Source organism: Canis lupus, chromosome 1, assembly GCF_011100685.1.
Source record: "Canis lupus familiaris isolate Mischka breed German Shepherd chromosome 1, alternate assembly UU_Cfam_GSD_1.0, whole genome shotgun sequence".
In the NCBI taxonomy this organism is placed as follows: Eukaryota; Metazoa; Chordata; class Mammalia; order Carnivora; family Canidae; genus Canis; species Canis lupus.
Genome location: NC_049222.1, coordinates 54,954,138 through 54,969,314, shown reverse-complemented (window position 1 = coordinate 54,969,314; position 15,177 = coordinate 54,954,138). Strand labels below are relative to the sequence as shown.

Genomic DNA, 15,177 nt, shown 5'->3' with positions numbered 1-15,177 from the left:
AAAGAAAAGAAAATCACCCTGGGGCACCTAGGTGGCTGGCTCAGTGTTTGAGCGTCTGCCTTAGGCTCAGGGTGTGATCCCAGGGTCTTGGGATTGAGTCCCATATGGGGTCCCTCCGGAGAGCCTGCTTCTCCCTCTGTGTTTCTGTCTCTCTGTGTGTGTTGTGTCTCTCATGAATGAATAAATAAAACCTAAAAAAAAAAAAAAGAATCTTAAAAAAAAAAAAAAAAGAAAATCACCCTGTTGGACATTAGCCATTTGACCTACGTAGTGGTTACAGATGGACAGCTCTGTGGCTGATGATGATTCGTAGCAAATGTTTGTGGGCAGTGCGAACAAAAATGTCACTACATCCATTGTCATAACTGGTTTGTATCTGTGGGACAGTCGTTACTTAGTTTCTCCGCTTGGAAGGATAGCATTTTTACTAAAGTAGCAGTTCAGTAAATTACATGCACCATTCAACATTTCTATATTCAATTTCTCTTTACATGTAAGATCTTTAATACAATAAAAGCCTGGAGTGAGCCACCAAGGCGATGATAATTAAAATTCAAAAATCATTCACTTACTTTTAAAGCTGAAAGTAAACATTTGGCCCCAAAATGCAGAGAATCAGTCAGAAGAGTGGTGAGGTTTTGCCATGAGAGGGAATGAAGGAATGTTATTCAGGAGACTCTTTGAACCAGCTTCTGTTGTCTTCCCTCATAGGACGTCGTGTCCAAGATGCTCCATGTGGATCCTCATCAGCGCCTGACAGCGGTTCAAGTCCTGAAACACCCGTGGATTGTGAACAGAGAGTACCTGTCGCAAAACCAGCTCAGCCGACAAGACGTCCACCTGGTGAAGGTGCGGACGTGTCGTCATGAGAGCAAGATGGTGTGGGGTGCGGGGGGCAGGAAAGTTGCCATGATCTCTTTCCAATTAACCTAAAGAAATCACAGTGTAGGAACCAGATAGGGAACCAGTAAGAGGCAGGAATGGGTATCCCCCTAATTTATTTGCTTTTAAACATTTCTTCCCATGCAAGCAATCACACACAGAACTCTGAATGAGTTACAACATCTGTTAACAATTGAAGCTTTGTGTGTGTGTGTGTGTGTGTGTGTGTGTGCACGCACATGCATGAGTGTGGAACAGAGACAGACATAGAAGAAGACAGAGACAGACAGACAGATGGGGTTGGAGACTGGCAGAGAGGGAGGCAGTGAGAGAGGGAGAGAGAGAGAGGTGGAGGGAGTCCTGCATGTGTCAGGGATCCAAAGCCCTCCGTTCTAGAGCAGAGGTCTACAGACGTCTCTGTAAAAGCCAGACTGTAAACGCTGTGGGCTTCCCGAGCAGTGATCTCTGTCACTGCTCCTTGAATCTCCTCCTGTAGCACAGAAACACCTCCAGATAATATGCAAGTGGCCAGGTGCTGCTGTGACACAGTAAAAGTGTGCCTCCAGGAGCAGGGGCACTGGGCTGGGCTGAGGGCTCCGGTCTGCCATCCCCTACCCCAAGCCACCACTGCCTTACTTAGTTTTTCTGAGACGTGTCCCAGAGCTCAGGCAATGTGCCATCCAGCTACACCTCTTAAACTAGTGCATCCTGACACCCTGGGACCCTGCAGAGGGAACAAAGATCAGGACGCAGCAGCATCGATGATCCCAGGGATCAATAGGTCTTAACCTACAGAAGAGCTGCCCATTAAATTAATGGATCTCTGTGTAGACCCTTGCCATCTGGTGATCCCAGCTTTGCAATTTCTGACCTTGCAGTACAAGTATTAATAGAGTCACTGAAGCCAGGTGTCATCAGACCTAACGATGGCAAGGCGATGGTTTCTGGCCACCTCAGTCGTGATACACTGGCACTCTACTATACAATCCAGACAGATTGACAGACATTCCGAGGACTGGGGGGGTCTACACAATGGGAACAAGTAGGTTTTGCCTCACATGCTTGGTGGAGGCTGCTTGGAGCTTTGTGCAGAAGGACTGAAGCCGCACCACTCCCAGGTCTTAGGGTCAGTCCTTTGAGGGTAAAACCGGTCCTCTAAAATCCAGCTAGTGTGGCAACACACCACAGGGCACGGGTCCTACAACCTCATCCTGAGGCTCCATGCGGATCTGAAATACCCCAAGTTATAAACACAACTGAAGGCTGGTGTTGGATGTAGAGGGACACGGTAATAGAACGAAAGTACTGTCATTTATGAGGCCCCCGAGCATTCTGGGCATGGTGAGCTCATGGCACTCCTCGCCCCGAGGCATGCAGGACGAGGTACCTCCCCGCTGCGCGGCAGGGACTATGGCTGGGAGAGGTCCCCGCTCAGGACTGGGTGGGCGCCCGGGTCACCTGCCCTCTCCCTTCCCTCCGCAGGGTGCCATGGCCGCCACCTACTTTGCTCTGAACAGAACTCCGCAGGCCCCGCGGCTGGAGCCGGTGCTGTCGTCCAACCTGGCTCAGCGCAGGGGCATGAAGAGACTCACGTCCACCAGGCTATAGTGGAGCAGGCCCCGCAGAGCATCCTGGGTCCTCGGTGCCAGCCTGGGCCCCCGTCTCGGGCACCGCCGGGGTGACCACTGCCCGACCGCAAGGCTCGGCTGCCTCCGCTCATTCCACGTTTTCTTGTTCAGCCTGGATCGGATCCAGACCGGTGACCTCCCAACGCCTCGCTGTGCCAACCTCGCCGCCTCCTTACCCCGAGCAAAGCCAGACGGGCTCATTGCAGCGCACACCACCATGCCCAAGGCCTGTAGGGTTCCTTCAGACTCTGGAGGTCTTTTACGATCATGGCTTATATTTATATAGAGAGATATTTTTTCCAATGATAAAGCCAGTAACTGGGTCAGATTTCCGCACACGCGTCCTAGTTATTAGGGTGGGCGGCGCACTGACCCTTCATGGCACGGCCTCCCAGGAGGGGCTGGCCTCTGCGGTTCTGGGGTGGCCAGAATGATGGGGTCTGCGGATGGCACCCAGGGGTAGATGCCAGGTCCCCTCCAAATGATCCAAAGAGCCCTCATCCATTGCCCTTCCTCTCTGATTGAGGTGCTGGGTGTTCTCTCAGGGTCACAGACCCGAATGAGGGAAGAGCCCAGGACTAGCAGGTGTCACCTTTGCCATGGGAACCTCCTCTCATAAGATCCGCATGCCTCTGGGGACAAGCCAGCCATGGCCTGTGTCCCCCACCCTGTGTCCTTGTCCCTCCATGGCTGGGGCTGCGGGGCTGGGGGGTCCAGGCTCCTGCCCTGGCTCCAGCCAAGAAAGGTCGCCCCAGCTTCTGAGAGAGAGAGAGAGAGCAAGCGCAAGAGCATGCACTGGGCCTGACACCGGCCCCGCGACCCCAGGTCAGGCTCTGTGCTCTCCCAAAGCAGTGGATTCGCTGTGCTTGCCTTCCCTCTCTGTCCCCCGGGAGATCCGTGAGCGTTGGCACCCGGAGCTCTGTTCCTCCCTTCTAGGCGTGCTCGGTCCTGCTGGAGCCAGGAGGGGGCCGGGAGGCCCGGCTGCCCCTGGGGCCCAGAGGGGAGCTGAAAGATGGGTTCCCCAGGGTAGGGATGCACTTTGTAGAAGCTGTGCTTTTGTGTTACATTTGTGTTTCTGTTTTTCACCTGATGTTGCAGTGACATTTAATGTTTCCCTTGGGGTGCGTGTGTGCACGCAGGAGGGACGCGTGCCCACGGGAGGGGGCGCATGCATAGGGGAGGGGACACATGCACAGCGGTGGGCGTGGTGCCGAGGGGGGGCCTGTGCGTTCCTCCTTAAATAAAACCGGGACAGCCTCAGTGCCGCTGCCCAGGCCAGAGGGGAGAGCGCATGTGCCCCCCCTCCCCCGTGTCCTCCTGCCGGCCCCATCGCCGGTGCCCCCAAGCCAGCCCAGGATGCCCCACTGCCCTCGGCTGGATGCGGGGCACCTGTGGTCCTCAGCCAGGTCTCACTAAGAAGACGTAAGTCCTTGTTCCCTTCATCCCCCATCTCAACCAACCACACCACTTCAAAAAGACAAAAAAGCAACATGCCACATTCTGTTAAAACTCCTTAGCTGGGTCCGGTTGTTTTCAGACCTTAAAATGTAAACTTATTTCAGAAGCTTTCATTATTCTGTGAGCCTTTCTCCCCAGAGACGTAAAGGTGGGGGCAGGTTCATGAGCCAGTTTCCTACAAAGCTTCCGTAGGCATCTTTCACACTTTCTCAATAGAAAATGCTTCTCCCCAAAGCCACAAAGCCTTGGTTCACAATAGTTTTGCTTTAGGTCTGAATTATTTTATCTCTTAGTAGTAGCTTAGGAAAAACTGGATAGCCCTTAGGTCGCGGGTTTGCCCTCCTGGGAACCAACAGAGGTCATTGTACCTTCTGTCTGCCATGGGGCCACTGCTCTGCCCCGCGCTCACGGGGCCCAGGTGTGCCACCCGGCAGGTGGTTTGTTCGTGGAAAGTCTGAGTGCAGAGTATTGCAGGCCCCAGGGAAGGAGCCCAGGAGCAGGCAGGGAGAGGGGCCAGCCTGTGCTCTCCGCCACGGCTTCTGCTTGTCACCTTTTGCAGTGCCCCCATGCACGCAGCCCCACCTTGCACACTCCGAGAGCCACAGAGCCACCCGGGGCTCACCTGGCACCACGCTGTGCCCTTGGCGAAGGGCCGGCGTGCAGTGGCGGCGGCAGAGACACCGCTGGCACCTGCCCTGCTGAACCAAGTCTACTTGAATGTCTGTACAATACCTCTGCTCTCTCACCTGATCCAGAACACGGTGATACTTGAAACCCTTCCAGAAAGTCAGCCTAGAGAAGTCAGTATCACAGTTGAAACTGAGCTGCCCATTCCTGAGTGGCACGGCCTGGCTGTGCGTCCTCAGCAGCAGTCCTGGGTGAAGGAAGGGGCTATTCTCGTTTCGCTTCCCCAGTGCAGGGCACCCCCCACCCCAACCCCCTACCCCAGCCCGGAGCACCCCGGGGGCTTCGCACAAGCAGCCAGAGTGCCCGGAAAGTCAGATCGCTGCCCCTGGAAACACGGGGAACCACCCCCCTCTGGATCATAGTCCACGGACTTTGTCATTAGAAAACCGAGCCCGGGAGCTCCCCCCAAGGAACTCCCTGCGGTCTCCTCCCCACCTGCCCGCCCCCCTGTTTGATGGAAACACCTGGCTCGCCCCATCCAGGTGAGCCCCCCACACATGCCGCCCCCAAGTCAAATTTGGGCAAGAGTGAGACTTCACCTGTGTCCTTAGGTCAGGTTGTCCGTGACTTTAACTCCGTGTGTGTTGATGCTTGGAAGACTGTCCAGCGTTTTCAGTGATAATAGTACTTAATGTTAGCCAGTATTGTTCATAAATGGTGTTACCCCCAAAGCCGCACGTTGGGACTTCTGCCTCACGCCTGACTGATCCTCTCAAGCACATGACGAACTTGATTTGCACTCTGTTTTTCTTTCCCGATGGTTTGTCGCCCTTCACCTCTCCAAGAGTCCTTAAAATTCAAGAATGGAGAAGGACACCGCAGGCCCCTGGGTGGTGAGGAGACTGGAGGAGCGTCCAGCGCAGCTTCGCAGAGCTCGGAAGAACGTGGGATACTCGAACTCACCACCGCCGTCGCCCACGGGGAGCCCGCTTTCCACCCAGACCCCGACTCAGCACTTTGTTTACAAGCCCGCATTTGTGTTTACAGGTCATTCTTATGTTCACGCTTTGTATTTTATGTTTGAGATGGGCGGCCACTATACAGATATTTATTACGCTTTCCAGACTTTCTGAATAGATTTTTTTGGAATAAACATGGGTTTTATGAAGTGTAATATTTTTCTAGGATAACAATAATTTTTGGACTTTCTGTGTTGTTGCCAATGATAGTCTGCAGACAAGCATCTTACTTTCCCCCCGTCCCTCGCTCTGTCCTCGGGCTGCTGGAAGGTGGCATCGTCATAGGGAAGCTGGGACAGCACGGCCATCCACTCCACATCGAGAGCTGTGTGCGTGTGCGTGGGCATGCTGGGGCTTTGCATGCATGTGTGGCTTGCGTGTGAATGCATGCACATGTGCATTGTGTAGCGTATGAACATGTGTGTGCACATGTGCATGCCTGTGCAGTATGTGCATATTCCTGTACATGAGTGGTGTGAGCATATGCGTGCATCTCTGTGGTGTGTGTTGTGTGCCTGTGTGTACCTGCATGTGTGGGATGTGAGTGGTTACACATGTACACGTGTATGTGTGGTATATTGTGTATCTTATGTGGCCTGTGTAGAGTGTGTGTGCACATGTGTACATGCACCTGTGTGTGTTGTGTGTTTGTGTATGCCTTGTACACGCATGTGTGTATGCATATGTGTGGTTCCATATGTGCACGTGTGTGTGGTGTACATGCATGTTCCTGTGTATGTGTGTGCACTCTGCATGGAGCCAGGCCACGTGATGGGATGGGCGCTGGCAGGAGACAGGGGATGCTGTGTCGGCAGTGAAGCAGGTGACCCAGGGTGGGCTGCTGGAGGCTGTCCCTGCCATATCTCGTTCTGTGCACGGCCACCTGACGTCCTCATGCCCATCTCCTCTTTATACAGAAATAAAACAAGAAGCTACACTTGGTCTTCAGCTCTCCAACCTAATTTCTTCCTATTTGGTCAGTTCCTGAGTGGCCACGAGTGAGAGACACACATTCACCTTTCTGCCACCAATTTCTGGGCTGCTCCCCCAGCAGAGTGTGGGGAATTTCTTCCAGAAACCCTTCAGGCTCACTGCACAGGTGGGGGTGTCAAAAGCTCCCAGAGCCAACAGGAAATGCAAGATGCCCCCAGCTACAGGGGGGAATGTCTGCAGCCAGCAGCGCCCCCATCCCATGTTACAGACCCCATGGCACACGCCTGGTGGTGAGATGGCAATCCCTCAAGTCACAGCTCAGGAGGTCGGAAGTCCCAGGTAGGTTTGGGGGCTAAAGTCAAGGTGTCAGCAGGACTGCATTTTTCGGTGTGCTAGCTTCTTTTTTTTTTTTTTTTTAAAGATTTAATTAATTTATTTATTTTTTTAATTTTTATTTTATTTATTTATGATAGTCACACAGAGAGAGAGAGGGTCAGAGACATAGGCAGAGGGAGAAGCAGGCTCCATGCACCGGGAGCCCGATGTGGGATTCGATCCTGGGTCTCCAGGATCACGCCCTGGGCCAAAGGCAGGCACCAAACCGCTGTGCCACCCAGGGATCCCAGCTTCTGCAGCACATATACTAGGACTGCATTTTTCGGGGGCTTCAAGGACAGTCTGAGCCCTGCATTCCTGAGCTCCTGGCCCTTCCTCTATCCTCAGAGTTAGCCACAGGAGATCGAGCCCCATATTCTCACCCCATCCACCTCCTCTCCTCCTCTCCTACTTCCAGGACCCTTGAGGTGACATTGGTGCCCCTAGATACTCCAGGATACTCTTCCTATTTCGGGGTCAGCTGATAAGCAGCCTGAACTCTGCCTCTACGTCACCTGACACACTCACGGGTTCTGGGGACCAGGACATGGCATCTTTTAAGGGCCCATTCTTCTGTCTACACACCACATAGGGCAAGCGTAGATCTGCTTACAGTCTTCAGCTTGTGTGTGTGTTTCGGTGGAGGAAGATTCAGATGCTTTGCTAACAAATCAGCCTGGCACAGTCTCGTGGGTGCAGATAAACATGACACTTGGGGTCAGAGCCTGCAGCAAACAGCACGGCCCCTGGTACACACCGGTTCCCCTCGCCCTCAGGTCTCCCTTGGTGACAGAGACTGGCACGTACAGCCAGCTGGGTCACAGTGGGGCACCTGGCTTGAGAAACCCCAGTCACTTGTACAAGGGCTTTGTACTTTGCCCCCGAGGGGGACACTGTCTCTATCTTCTTGGGCCATCACCCAGGCAAACGTCCTTGAGAAAACCGTCCAGTAACTGCTCACACACGCACAGAAATGCAAGTCCCGTGGAGATTCACCTCCCACGCCCGGTGGCTCTGTTCCCTGTTGCCCTGAAATGCTGAACAAGGGTCATCCAGGAGCCTACCAACAGGCGGAAGAGCTAGGTTTGTGTATCTTCTGCTGTTTTTATCTCCTGGGGACATCCTCCTACCTCGCAATCACAAATGCATCTGAGGGTATAAATATCCATCTTTTGTAAGGCTTAAAATGGTCCTCCAGACACTTTTTTGTGCAAAATACTGTGCATATATTCTCAAATTCGGCCAACCCAGGCCAATAGCCACATGTACTTCCCAGGTGCTGGAACCAAGTGACACGCAGGAGCCACAGGCCTGGCTCCTGGCTCTCAGCGTAGCCCCAGGGCCACCTGCATCTCCGCCCCAGCAAACCCTGAGGTTTTGTCTGGCTTGCAACCTTCTAGGTAAAACGAACAAACTTCATTTGCAAAAGTGGATCCCAAAGTACCTCTGACTGAACCAGGGTCAGAGGCCCTGGGTCAGGTGCAGCTCTGCCTCTGGGGTGTGTGGATGTGCGCCCGCCTCCCACCCTGTCTCCATCCCCGCACCCACTCCCGCACCTCCCCCATCCCACCGCTCACCTTGCTTGGCCTCACTCAGGTCCAGAGCTTCCTTCACGTAAGTGCAACCTCATGTATTTTCAGTTTGCCAGTGTTTCTACAGAGTCACATAAATTCGTAGTCGCATGAAAAATCAGACCAAATGAGATGATCCGTCAGGGCAAAGATTCAGTAAATCAAAAAACATTTGTTAAGCACAGACCCCACGCCCAGGAGTTAGAGATGTGGCTGCAGCAAAGCAGAGCCCTCCCCTGGTGAAGGCAATCTCCAGGCGGAGGGAGAGAGAACAGTAAGACGTGGTAGGCTCCACACACCAGCGCTGTGCAAGAGCAGAGCACAGCAAGGGAGTTGCTGCCCTATTCAGGAAGGGCAGTCAAAGCACAAACCAATCCTGAAGATTTGCCAGTTTTGGGGGCACCTGGGTATCTCAGCATGTTAAATGTCAGACTCCTGATCTCAGCTCAGGTCTTGATTTCAGGGTCATGAGTTCGAGTTCTATGTTGGGCTCTATGCTGGGCATGGAATCTACTTTTCAAAAAAAAAAAAAAAGGGATTTACTGGTTCTTCTCAGCAACAGGTATTACCAGTCTCTCAATGCAGAGCTTATGAATTTCAAGGTTGATTTAATTTATTCCCCATTAATGGCTATAATTCAGGATCTAGAATCAAAAGCACCCAGAGCTGACATGTGTCCCATTTGGGTATATGTTTGTCACTTTGCTGTGATGAGGACAAACATCAAACAAGTATCTGGCACAGAAACAATTTCCCATGTGTTGTTCTTAATCACACTTGAGCTTCTTTGGCAAGAAAACCTCATTTTCTAAATGATAACTGTGGTAGCTCAGAAGCATCACTGTTGGCGGTGCATTCCCTTAGTTGCAGTGTTTTCCCGTGAAATGTATCCATACATTTTTCTTTCCTGCAGGAATGGGGACACCACAAGTTCACTGCCTGAGCTCAGCTCTCCTGCGGTTCTGCTCTGGACCGAGGTTGAGATGGTGAAATTGGAGGCCTGGATCACACAGAGCTGAGTCAAAACCGCAGGCTTGGAACTTGGCTTCAGTTTTACTGCAGCGCAGCTGACACATGGTGTCATGTCGGTTTCAGGTGTACAACAGGTGACTGGACACGTGTGTTTGCTTTGCTGCGCTCACCACATGCGCCTCCAGCACTATTTATGCTCCCCTCTGCTGTGCTCAAACTTGGCTCCTCTATCATTTCAAACTATCGACAAAGAAACTCCACCCATCAGGTATTGGGATTAGTCCTAAATGCAGTGGAAAAGGTAAATATTCAGACTAAGGAAGAGATTTTTTTTTCAAAGATTTTATTTATTTATTCATGAGAGACACAGAGAGAGAGGCAGAGACACAGGCAGAAAGAGAAACAGTCGTCTCCGGCTCGGCTCCTTGGTGCCAAGTGCTATAGGCAGGTTTGGGTGCGATGTTGGTCACAAGTGTTTCTTACCATTATCGGGCACTTCCAGCAAACAAAATCCTGCCTGTCCTTTTCATGCCGGCTCAGGCAATGTGTCCATAAAACCTCCTCCAGACCCTGTCGCTCCTCAAAGAGCCTGTACTATAGCCAGTAAGCATTGCAGGGAACTTGGCTTTGGTGCACCCATGTCCCCCCTGCCTGGGACATGCCTGAGAGTGTGCTCTTCCTTTTTTATTTATTTATTTATTTATTTATTTATTTATTTATTTATTTATTTATGATAGTCACACAGAGAGAGAGAGGCAGAGACACAGGCAGAGGGAGAAGCAGGCTCCATGCACCTGGAGCCCGACATGGGATTTGATCCCGGGTCTCCAGGATCGTGCCCTGGGCCAAAGGCAGGCGCCAAACCGCTGCGCCACCCAGGGATCACAAGTGTGCTCTTCGTATTCCGAGCTCAGCACAATGCCTTGCTCAAAAAATTATTTGTTAATGAATAAACAGATAAGGTATTGAACAGGAGGCCATATGACATTCTAAATAGGGCTTTGGCATCCTCAGGTGGGGTTAGGTGGCCTCAGTGACGTGGCAGGTCGGTCACATAAGTTCCTTTCTTCTTCCCAAAACTTCACTACTGAGCCCAGCACAGGCCACGGGCCATCGTGTGTTTGCAGTGGTCACAGACCGCCAGCAGAGGGTGCATATCAGCTCCCTGCAGACCCAAACTTGCCTCTCCTCCCAGACTCCTGAACTCAGTCGAAACACTTCCTGAAACACACCATTTCCAAAGGATATACCCAGAGAGCCTTTGGTCTGAAGCCTCTCCCGCCCCTCACCGTCAGCAGGCATCACATCCTGATGGTGCTGGAGTCTGCACTACCTTCCGCTCATCCCTGCTCTCACCTGGCCACTGTGGTCACCTCCTGCTTGGCCTCCCTGCTGCAACATCGCTTCTCAAACCCACTGTCCACACTGCAGCTCAAAATTCCATCAAAAGACAATTAATGGGGGGGCGGGCATCTGAGTGGCTCAGTGGTTGAGCAGGTGCCTTCAGCTCAGGGCATGATCCTGGGGTCTGAAGATCAAGTCCCCACATCGGGCTCTATGGGGAGCCTGTTTTTCCCTCTGCCTGTGTCTCTGCCTCTCTGTGTGTGTCTCTCATGAAAAAAAAAAACACACAATCATGCTCCTATCACTTTACTGTGTCAAAACCTCCAATCCTGTGATTCTTCTATTTTTTTAAAGGTTTTATTTATTTATTCATGAGAGACATGGGCGGGGGGGGGCAGAGACACAGGCAGAGGGAGAAGCAGGGTCCCTGCAGGGAGCCCGATGTGGGACTCGATCCCCAGACCCCAGAATCATGCCCTGAGCTGAAGGCAGGTGCTAAACCTCTGAGCCACCCAGGGATCCCCCACTGTGATTCTTCTAGAGCAGGTATGGCACTTTGATCTGGCACAGGAGTACCCCTCCCCCCATGACCTTGGCCACTATGTTTCATCCATCAGTCTCCAGGCACATCCCACTTGAAGTTTATGCTGTGCTGTCCAACAGAGTGGCCACTAACCCACGTTTGGCTATTAAAATTTAAACTTAGAATTAAATAAAATTCAAGCTTCAGTTCTGAGGCAAGTATCCCACAGCCACACGACGCTGGGGCTCCTAGGTTGGACAGCAGAAACTCTAGAACATTCCCATGATCACAGAAAGTTCTACTAGACGCTGGCATTCTAGTGTATATGTCAGGAGTCTTAGAGATGAAAGCATCTACTCTAACCAGTTGAAGCAGAAAGATTATTATTAAATAATATTAAGTAATGTAAAAAGCTGTCAGGAGAGCAAGCCAGAGATAATGTAGCCAGAGATGGTGTCCCCACAGCGCAGGGCCCCCCTGGCAGAGACGCCCCTGCCTCCCAGCTTAGCTTGCTGGGGACCGTTGCCCTGCACAAGACTCATCTCCGCTCCACACCTCGCAAGGACAACGCCCTCCCACCTGGCTCTGACCTCAGCCCAGGTCAAGAGATGAAGTCATTGCAGTGGGAAAGTCTCAGGAGTACAGGTTCTCGAGTTTTCAAATATCTGCAGCACAAGAAAGCCGATCCCCTGCATTGTCCACACTGCAGTCCGTGGCCACTGCGCGTCCTTGCAGCCTTCTCCCTGTCCTGGGGCCAGCCATGGCAGCAGCCACATGCGTCTAACAGGCAGCTGCTCTTCATAAATCATGGGAAGGCACACACTCTCTCCAGAGAGAGCCTCCACACCATTCGAGGTGACCATTCTCAGTGACAGGAAAATGGGAAGGGGAGAGAAAGAAAATGAGTTATGATAAAACCCAAGAGAAATTGTGGGGAGTTACTGTTATGGGCTAAATTGTGTCCTCCTCCCCCCAAAATTCTCATGCTGGAGGACCGCAGGACCTCAGAGCATGACAGTGTGAGGGAGGCAACCAAGTTAAGATGAGGCCATTGGGATAGGCTTTCATCCAATAAGACAGATGTCCTTCTAAGGGGGGGATTTTTTTAATACTTTGTTTTTAAGATTTTATTTATTTATTCATGAGAGACACCGAAAGAGAGGCAGAGACACAGGCAGAGGGAAAAGCGGGCTCCATATAGGGAGCCTGATGTGGGACTCGATCCCGGGACTCCAGGATCACGCCCTGAGCTGAAGGCAGGCGCTTAACCGCTGAGCTACCCAGGAGTCTCTAAGGGGGTATTTGGAGGTAGACACACACGAGGGGACGACCGTGTGGATGTATGAGAAGATGCTTGCCTTGTGGCCAAGCAGCGACACCCCAGGAGAAACCAACCCCGCCGACACCTCGATTTCAGACGTCCAGCCTCCAGAACTGTGAGAGATAAGTGCCTGGTGTTGAAGCCTCCCAGTGTGGTAGCTTGTCACAGCAGCCCATGCAGACAACAGAGCTACTAGAGCCTGCAGTGCTGAGGCAGGTGGCAGGGTGCTGGTGACACCCCTAGAATTCCCAGCTACCTCCCGCACGTCTGATTCCACCTTCCTTGTCCCCTGAGCAGCATCTGAACTGGCTGGGAGCTTTGCTCTTCATTTTCATCTCGTTCTGCATACCTCGAGGTCTGTGCCTCCACCAGCCCACATCTCCCAGGGGATGGCTATGTGTGTGTGGGGTGGTGTCCCCCTCCTGCCCCCAGGTAGCAAGAGCCCTCCTTCATGAGCTGAGACCACTAGATGGTGACACTTCTGGCCTGGGGGCTCTGACAAGGCAGCTGGAAGAAGCCACATTTGTGTCCTCTTGAGAAACATCCTTGGGCAAAGCCCAAAAGCCCAGAGAAAGGAAAGCTTTGCTGGTGAGTCACAAGGTGTGACCAGAAGCAGGTCTGGGGGCTCCTACCCCCTCACTCAATCTCCAGGCCGTGGAGGAGAGAAAAGCCCCCCATCTGCTTTTTGGTGAGGTGTCCACCGCCAAGGCCAGGATGCACCCTGGTCCCCTGATAGGTGACCATTCCTCAGTCACCCACAACCTTGTCCTAACAAGACCACATGGCAGGACTCAGGAACCCCAGGGTGCTTGGTCTCCTCCCTCCGGTCCCGGTCAGCTCAGGTCGCAGGCAACACAGCTGAGCGGGGACTGAAGCAAGGGGCCTTCATTCCTCCGGGTTCAGGAGGCTGGGAGTCTGAGATGAGGGTGCTGGTGCCTCTGGGTCCAGTGGGGACCTGCTTCCTGGCTCACAGGAGGCTCTGGTATCATCACGTAAGGGGCCCCCCCGCCTTCACAACCTCACCTCAACCTAATCACCCCCAAAGGCCCCTGCACACACCATCACAGCAGGGGCAGGGCTTCAAGTATGAAGCTGAGGACACAAACCCGCAGCCCGCTGTGCCTCCTTGGCTCTGAGTTTCCGATGTCATCGGTTGGAGGTGGCCCATCCGTGGTAGCACAGGCGGGAGCAGGATGAGGGTCCCGTTTCACCCCGCAGTCTAGGAAGGGCGCTTACTCCTCGCTCCCACCCAGCAGATCAGGGAGGATGCCCCGAGGACGAAGGAAGGGGCAGGGGGCTGGGCCAGCACACCTGTACCCGAGCGCGCTGCTCACACAGACCCCCAGCTGCTCCTCGGACAGACGGACGGACGGAGCCCTGCTCTGCTTGGCTGTGTCCTCTGCCGGGAACACCCATCCCCGGCCATGCAAGTCTGCGTCCACCGCCTCTGTGAGAGTTTTGTCTGATGGCCCCACGTGAAGAGCAGCCTGCTCTGTGCGGTTCTGCTCTGGCTCATCCCCCCACGGGACTCCCTCCTGGCCGTAGCACGACCTGCATTGATGCTCTCTCTCTCTCTCTCTCTCTCTCTCTCTCTCGCTCGCTCGCTGGACTGTGACCATGGCAGTCTTTGCCTGTTTTCACTTGAACCCCAGGCACACTCGTTGGCACTCAGCAGTGCTCACAGCACAGAAGTGGGGAACGGTACCCCACAGAGATCTGGGCTGGGTTTCCCTGTAGAAAACACATCCCCATCCTCCGGCTCCCCAGCCACCCCAAAAGCCACTGGGAAACAACTTCAACACGTGGTACCAGGAGTGTATGAAAGCAGAGAAGCACAAATACTTCAGCTGCTGGAAGGCAGGGTTCAAATTCTAGCTTGGGCCACTGCGAGCTGTGTGAGGGCCTATCAGGCGGTCCTTCAATTGGGGGACCTCACAGAAGTCTCAGGGGCCTCCTGCACTCGCGTGTGGGCATGCTGCTTGCTCCTTGAGAGGGGACTCGTGCAAGCACACGGGTCTCAGGAGGCCTCATCCTCCCTTGGCGAAAACATCCAGAGTAACCTACTACCACCACAGGCAGTGTCCCCTCGAGGTTAATGATTTGGCGATGCTGGAGTTTGCTTGAGCAACAGGGAATTCGGAAAAGCTGCATCTTCTCTTTTTAAGTGTAGAACTAGGCCAGGGTAACAGACGAGGACAACCAAATATTAGCTTTCAGATACACCGCTCCCGATGCTCCCGAACTGAGCGCCCTGGCCCACGTGGAAGCTCCTCGAGGTCACATAAACAAACGTCCCCTGGGCAGAGGTCAATGCATTTTGTGGGGGAAAGATTTCCAAAGCACCAAACCAAACTTGTTCTGTGCGACGACATCACACTCCTAGGGTGCTCACGTCACAGGTGCCCCAATTCACCCGGCTGTTCCGATCTCCATCCCTTAGATCATGTTTGGTGAAGGTGTAACTGAAGTCGAGACAAAGCCCTGAGAATTCAAGTTCCAGATTCATCATGGGCTTCATACTGAC

At 53.1% G+C, this 15,177-nt stretch overlaps 1 protein-coding gene across 6 annotated transcripts in view; it reads left to right on the top strand.

Moving 5' to 3' along the window:
* The window catches only part of RPS6KA2 (ribosomal protein S6 kinase A2), a 345,143-nt gene extending 339,374 nt beyond the window's left edge, over positions 1-5,769 (top strand). For all 6 annotated transcript variants that reach the window (XM_038526526.1, XM_038526528.1, XM_038526530.1 and 3 more), the window contains 2 exons: positions 712-849; positions 2,365-5,769. In XM_038526526.1, the coding sequence (XP_038382454.1) occupies positions 712-849; positions 2,365-2,490 (264 nt within the window). In that variant the 3' untranslated portion in view covers positions 2,491-5,769. The remainder of the gene's footprint in view (positions 1-711; positions 850-2,364) is intronic.
* The last annotated feature ends 9,408 nt before the right edge of the window (positions 5,770-15,177 follow it).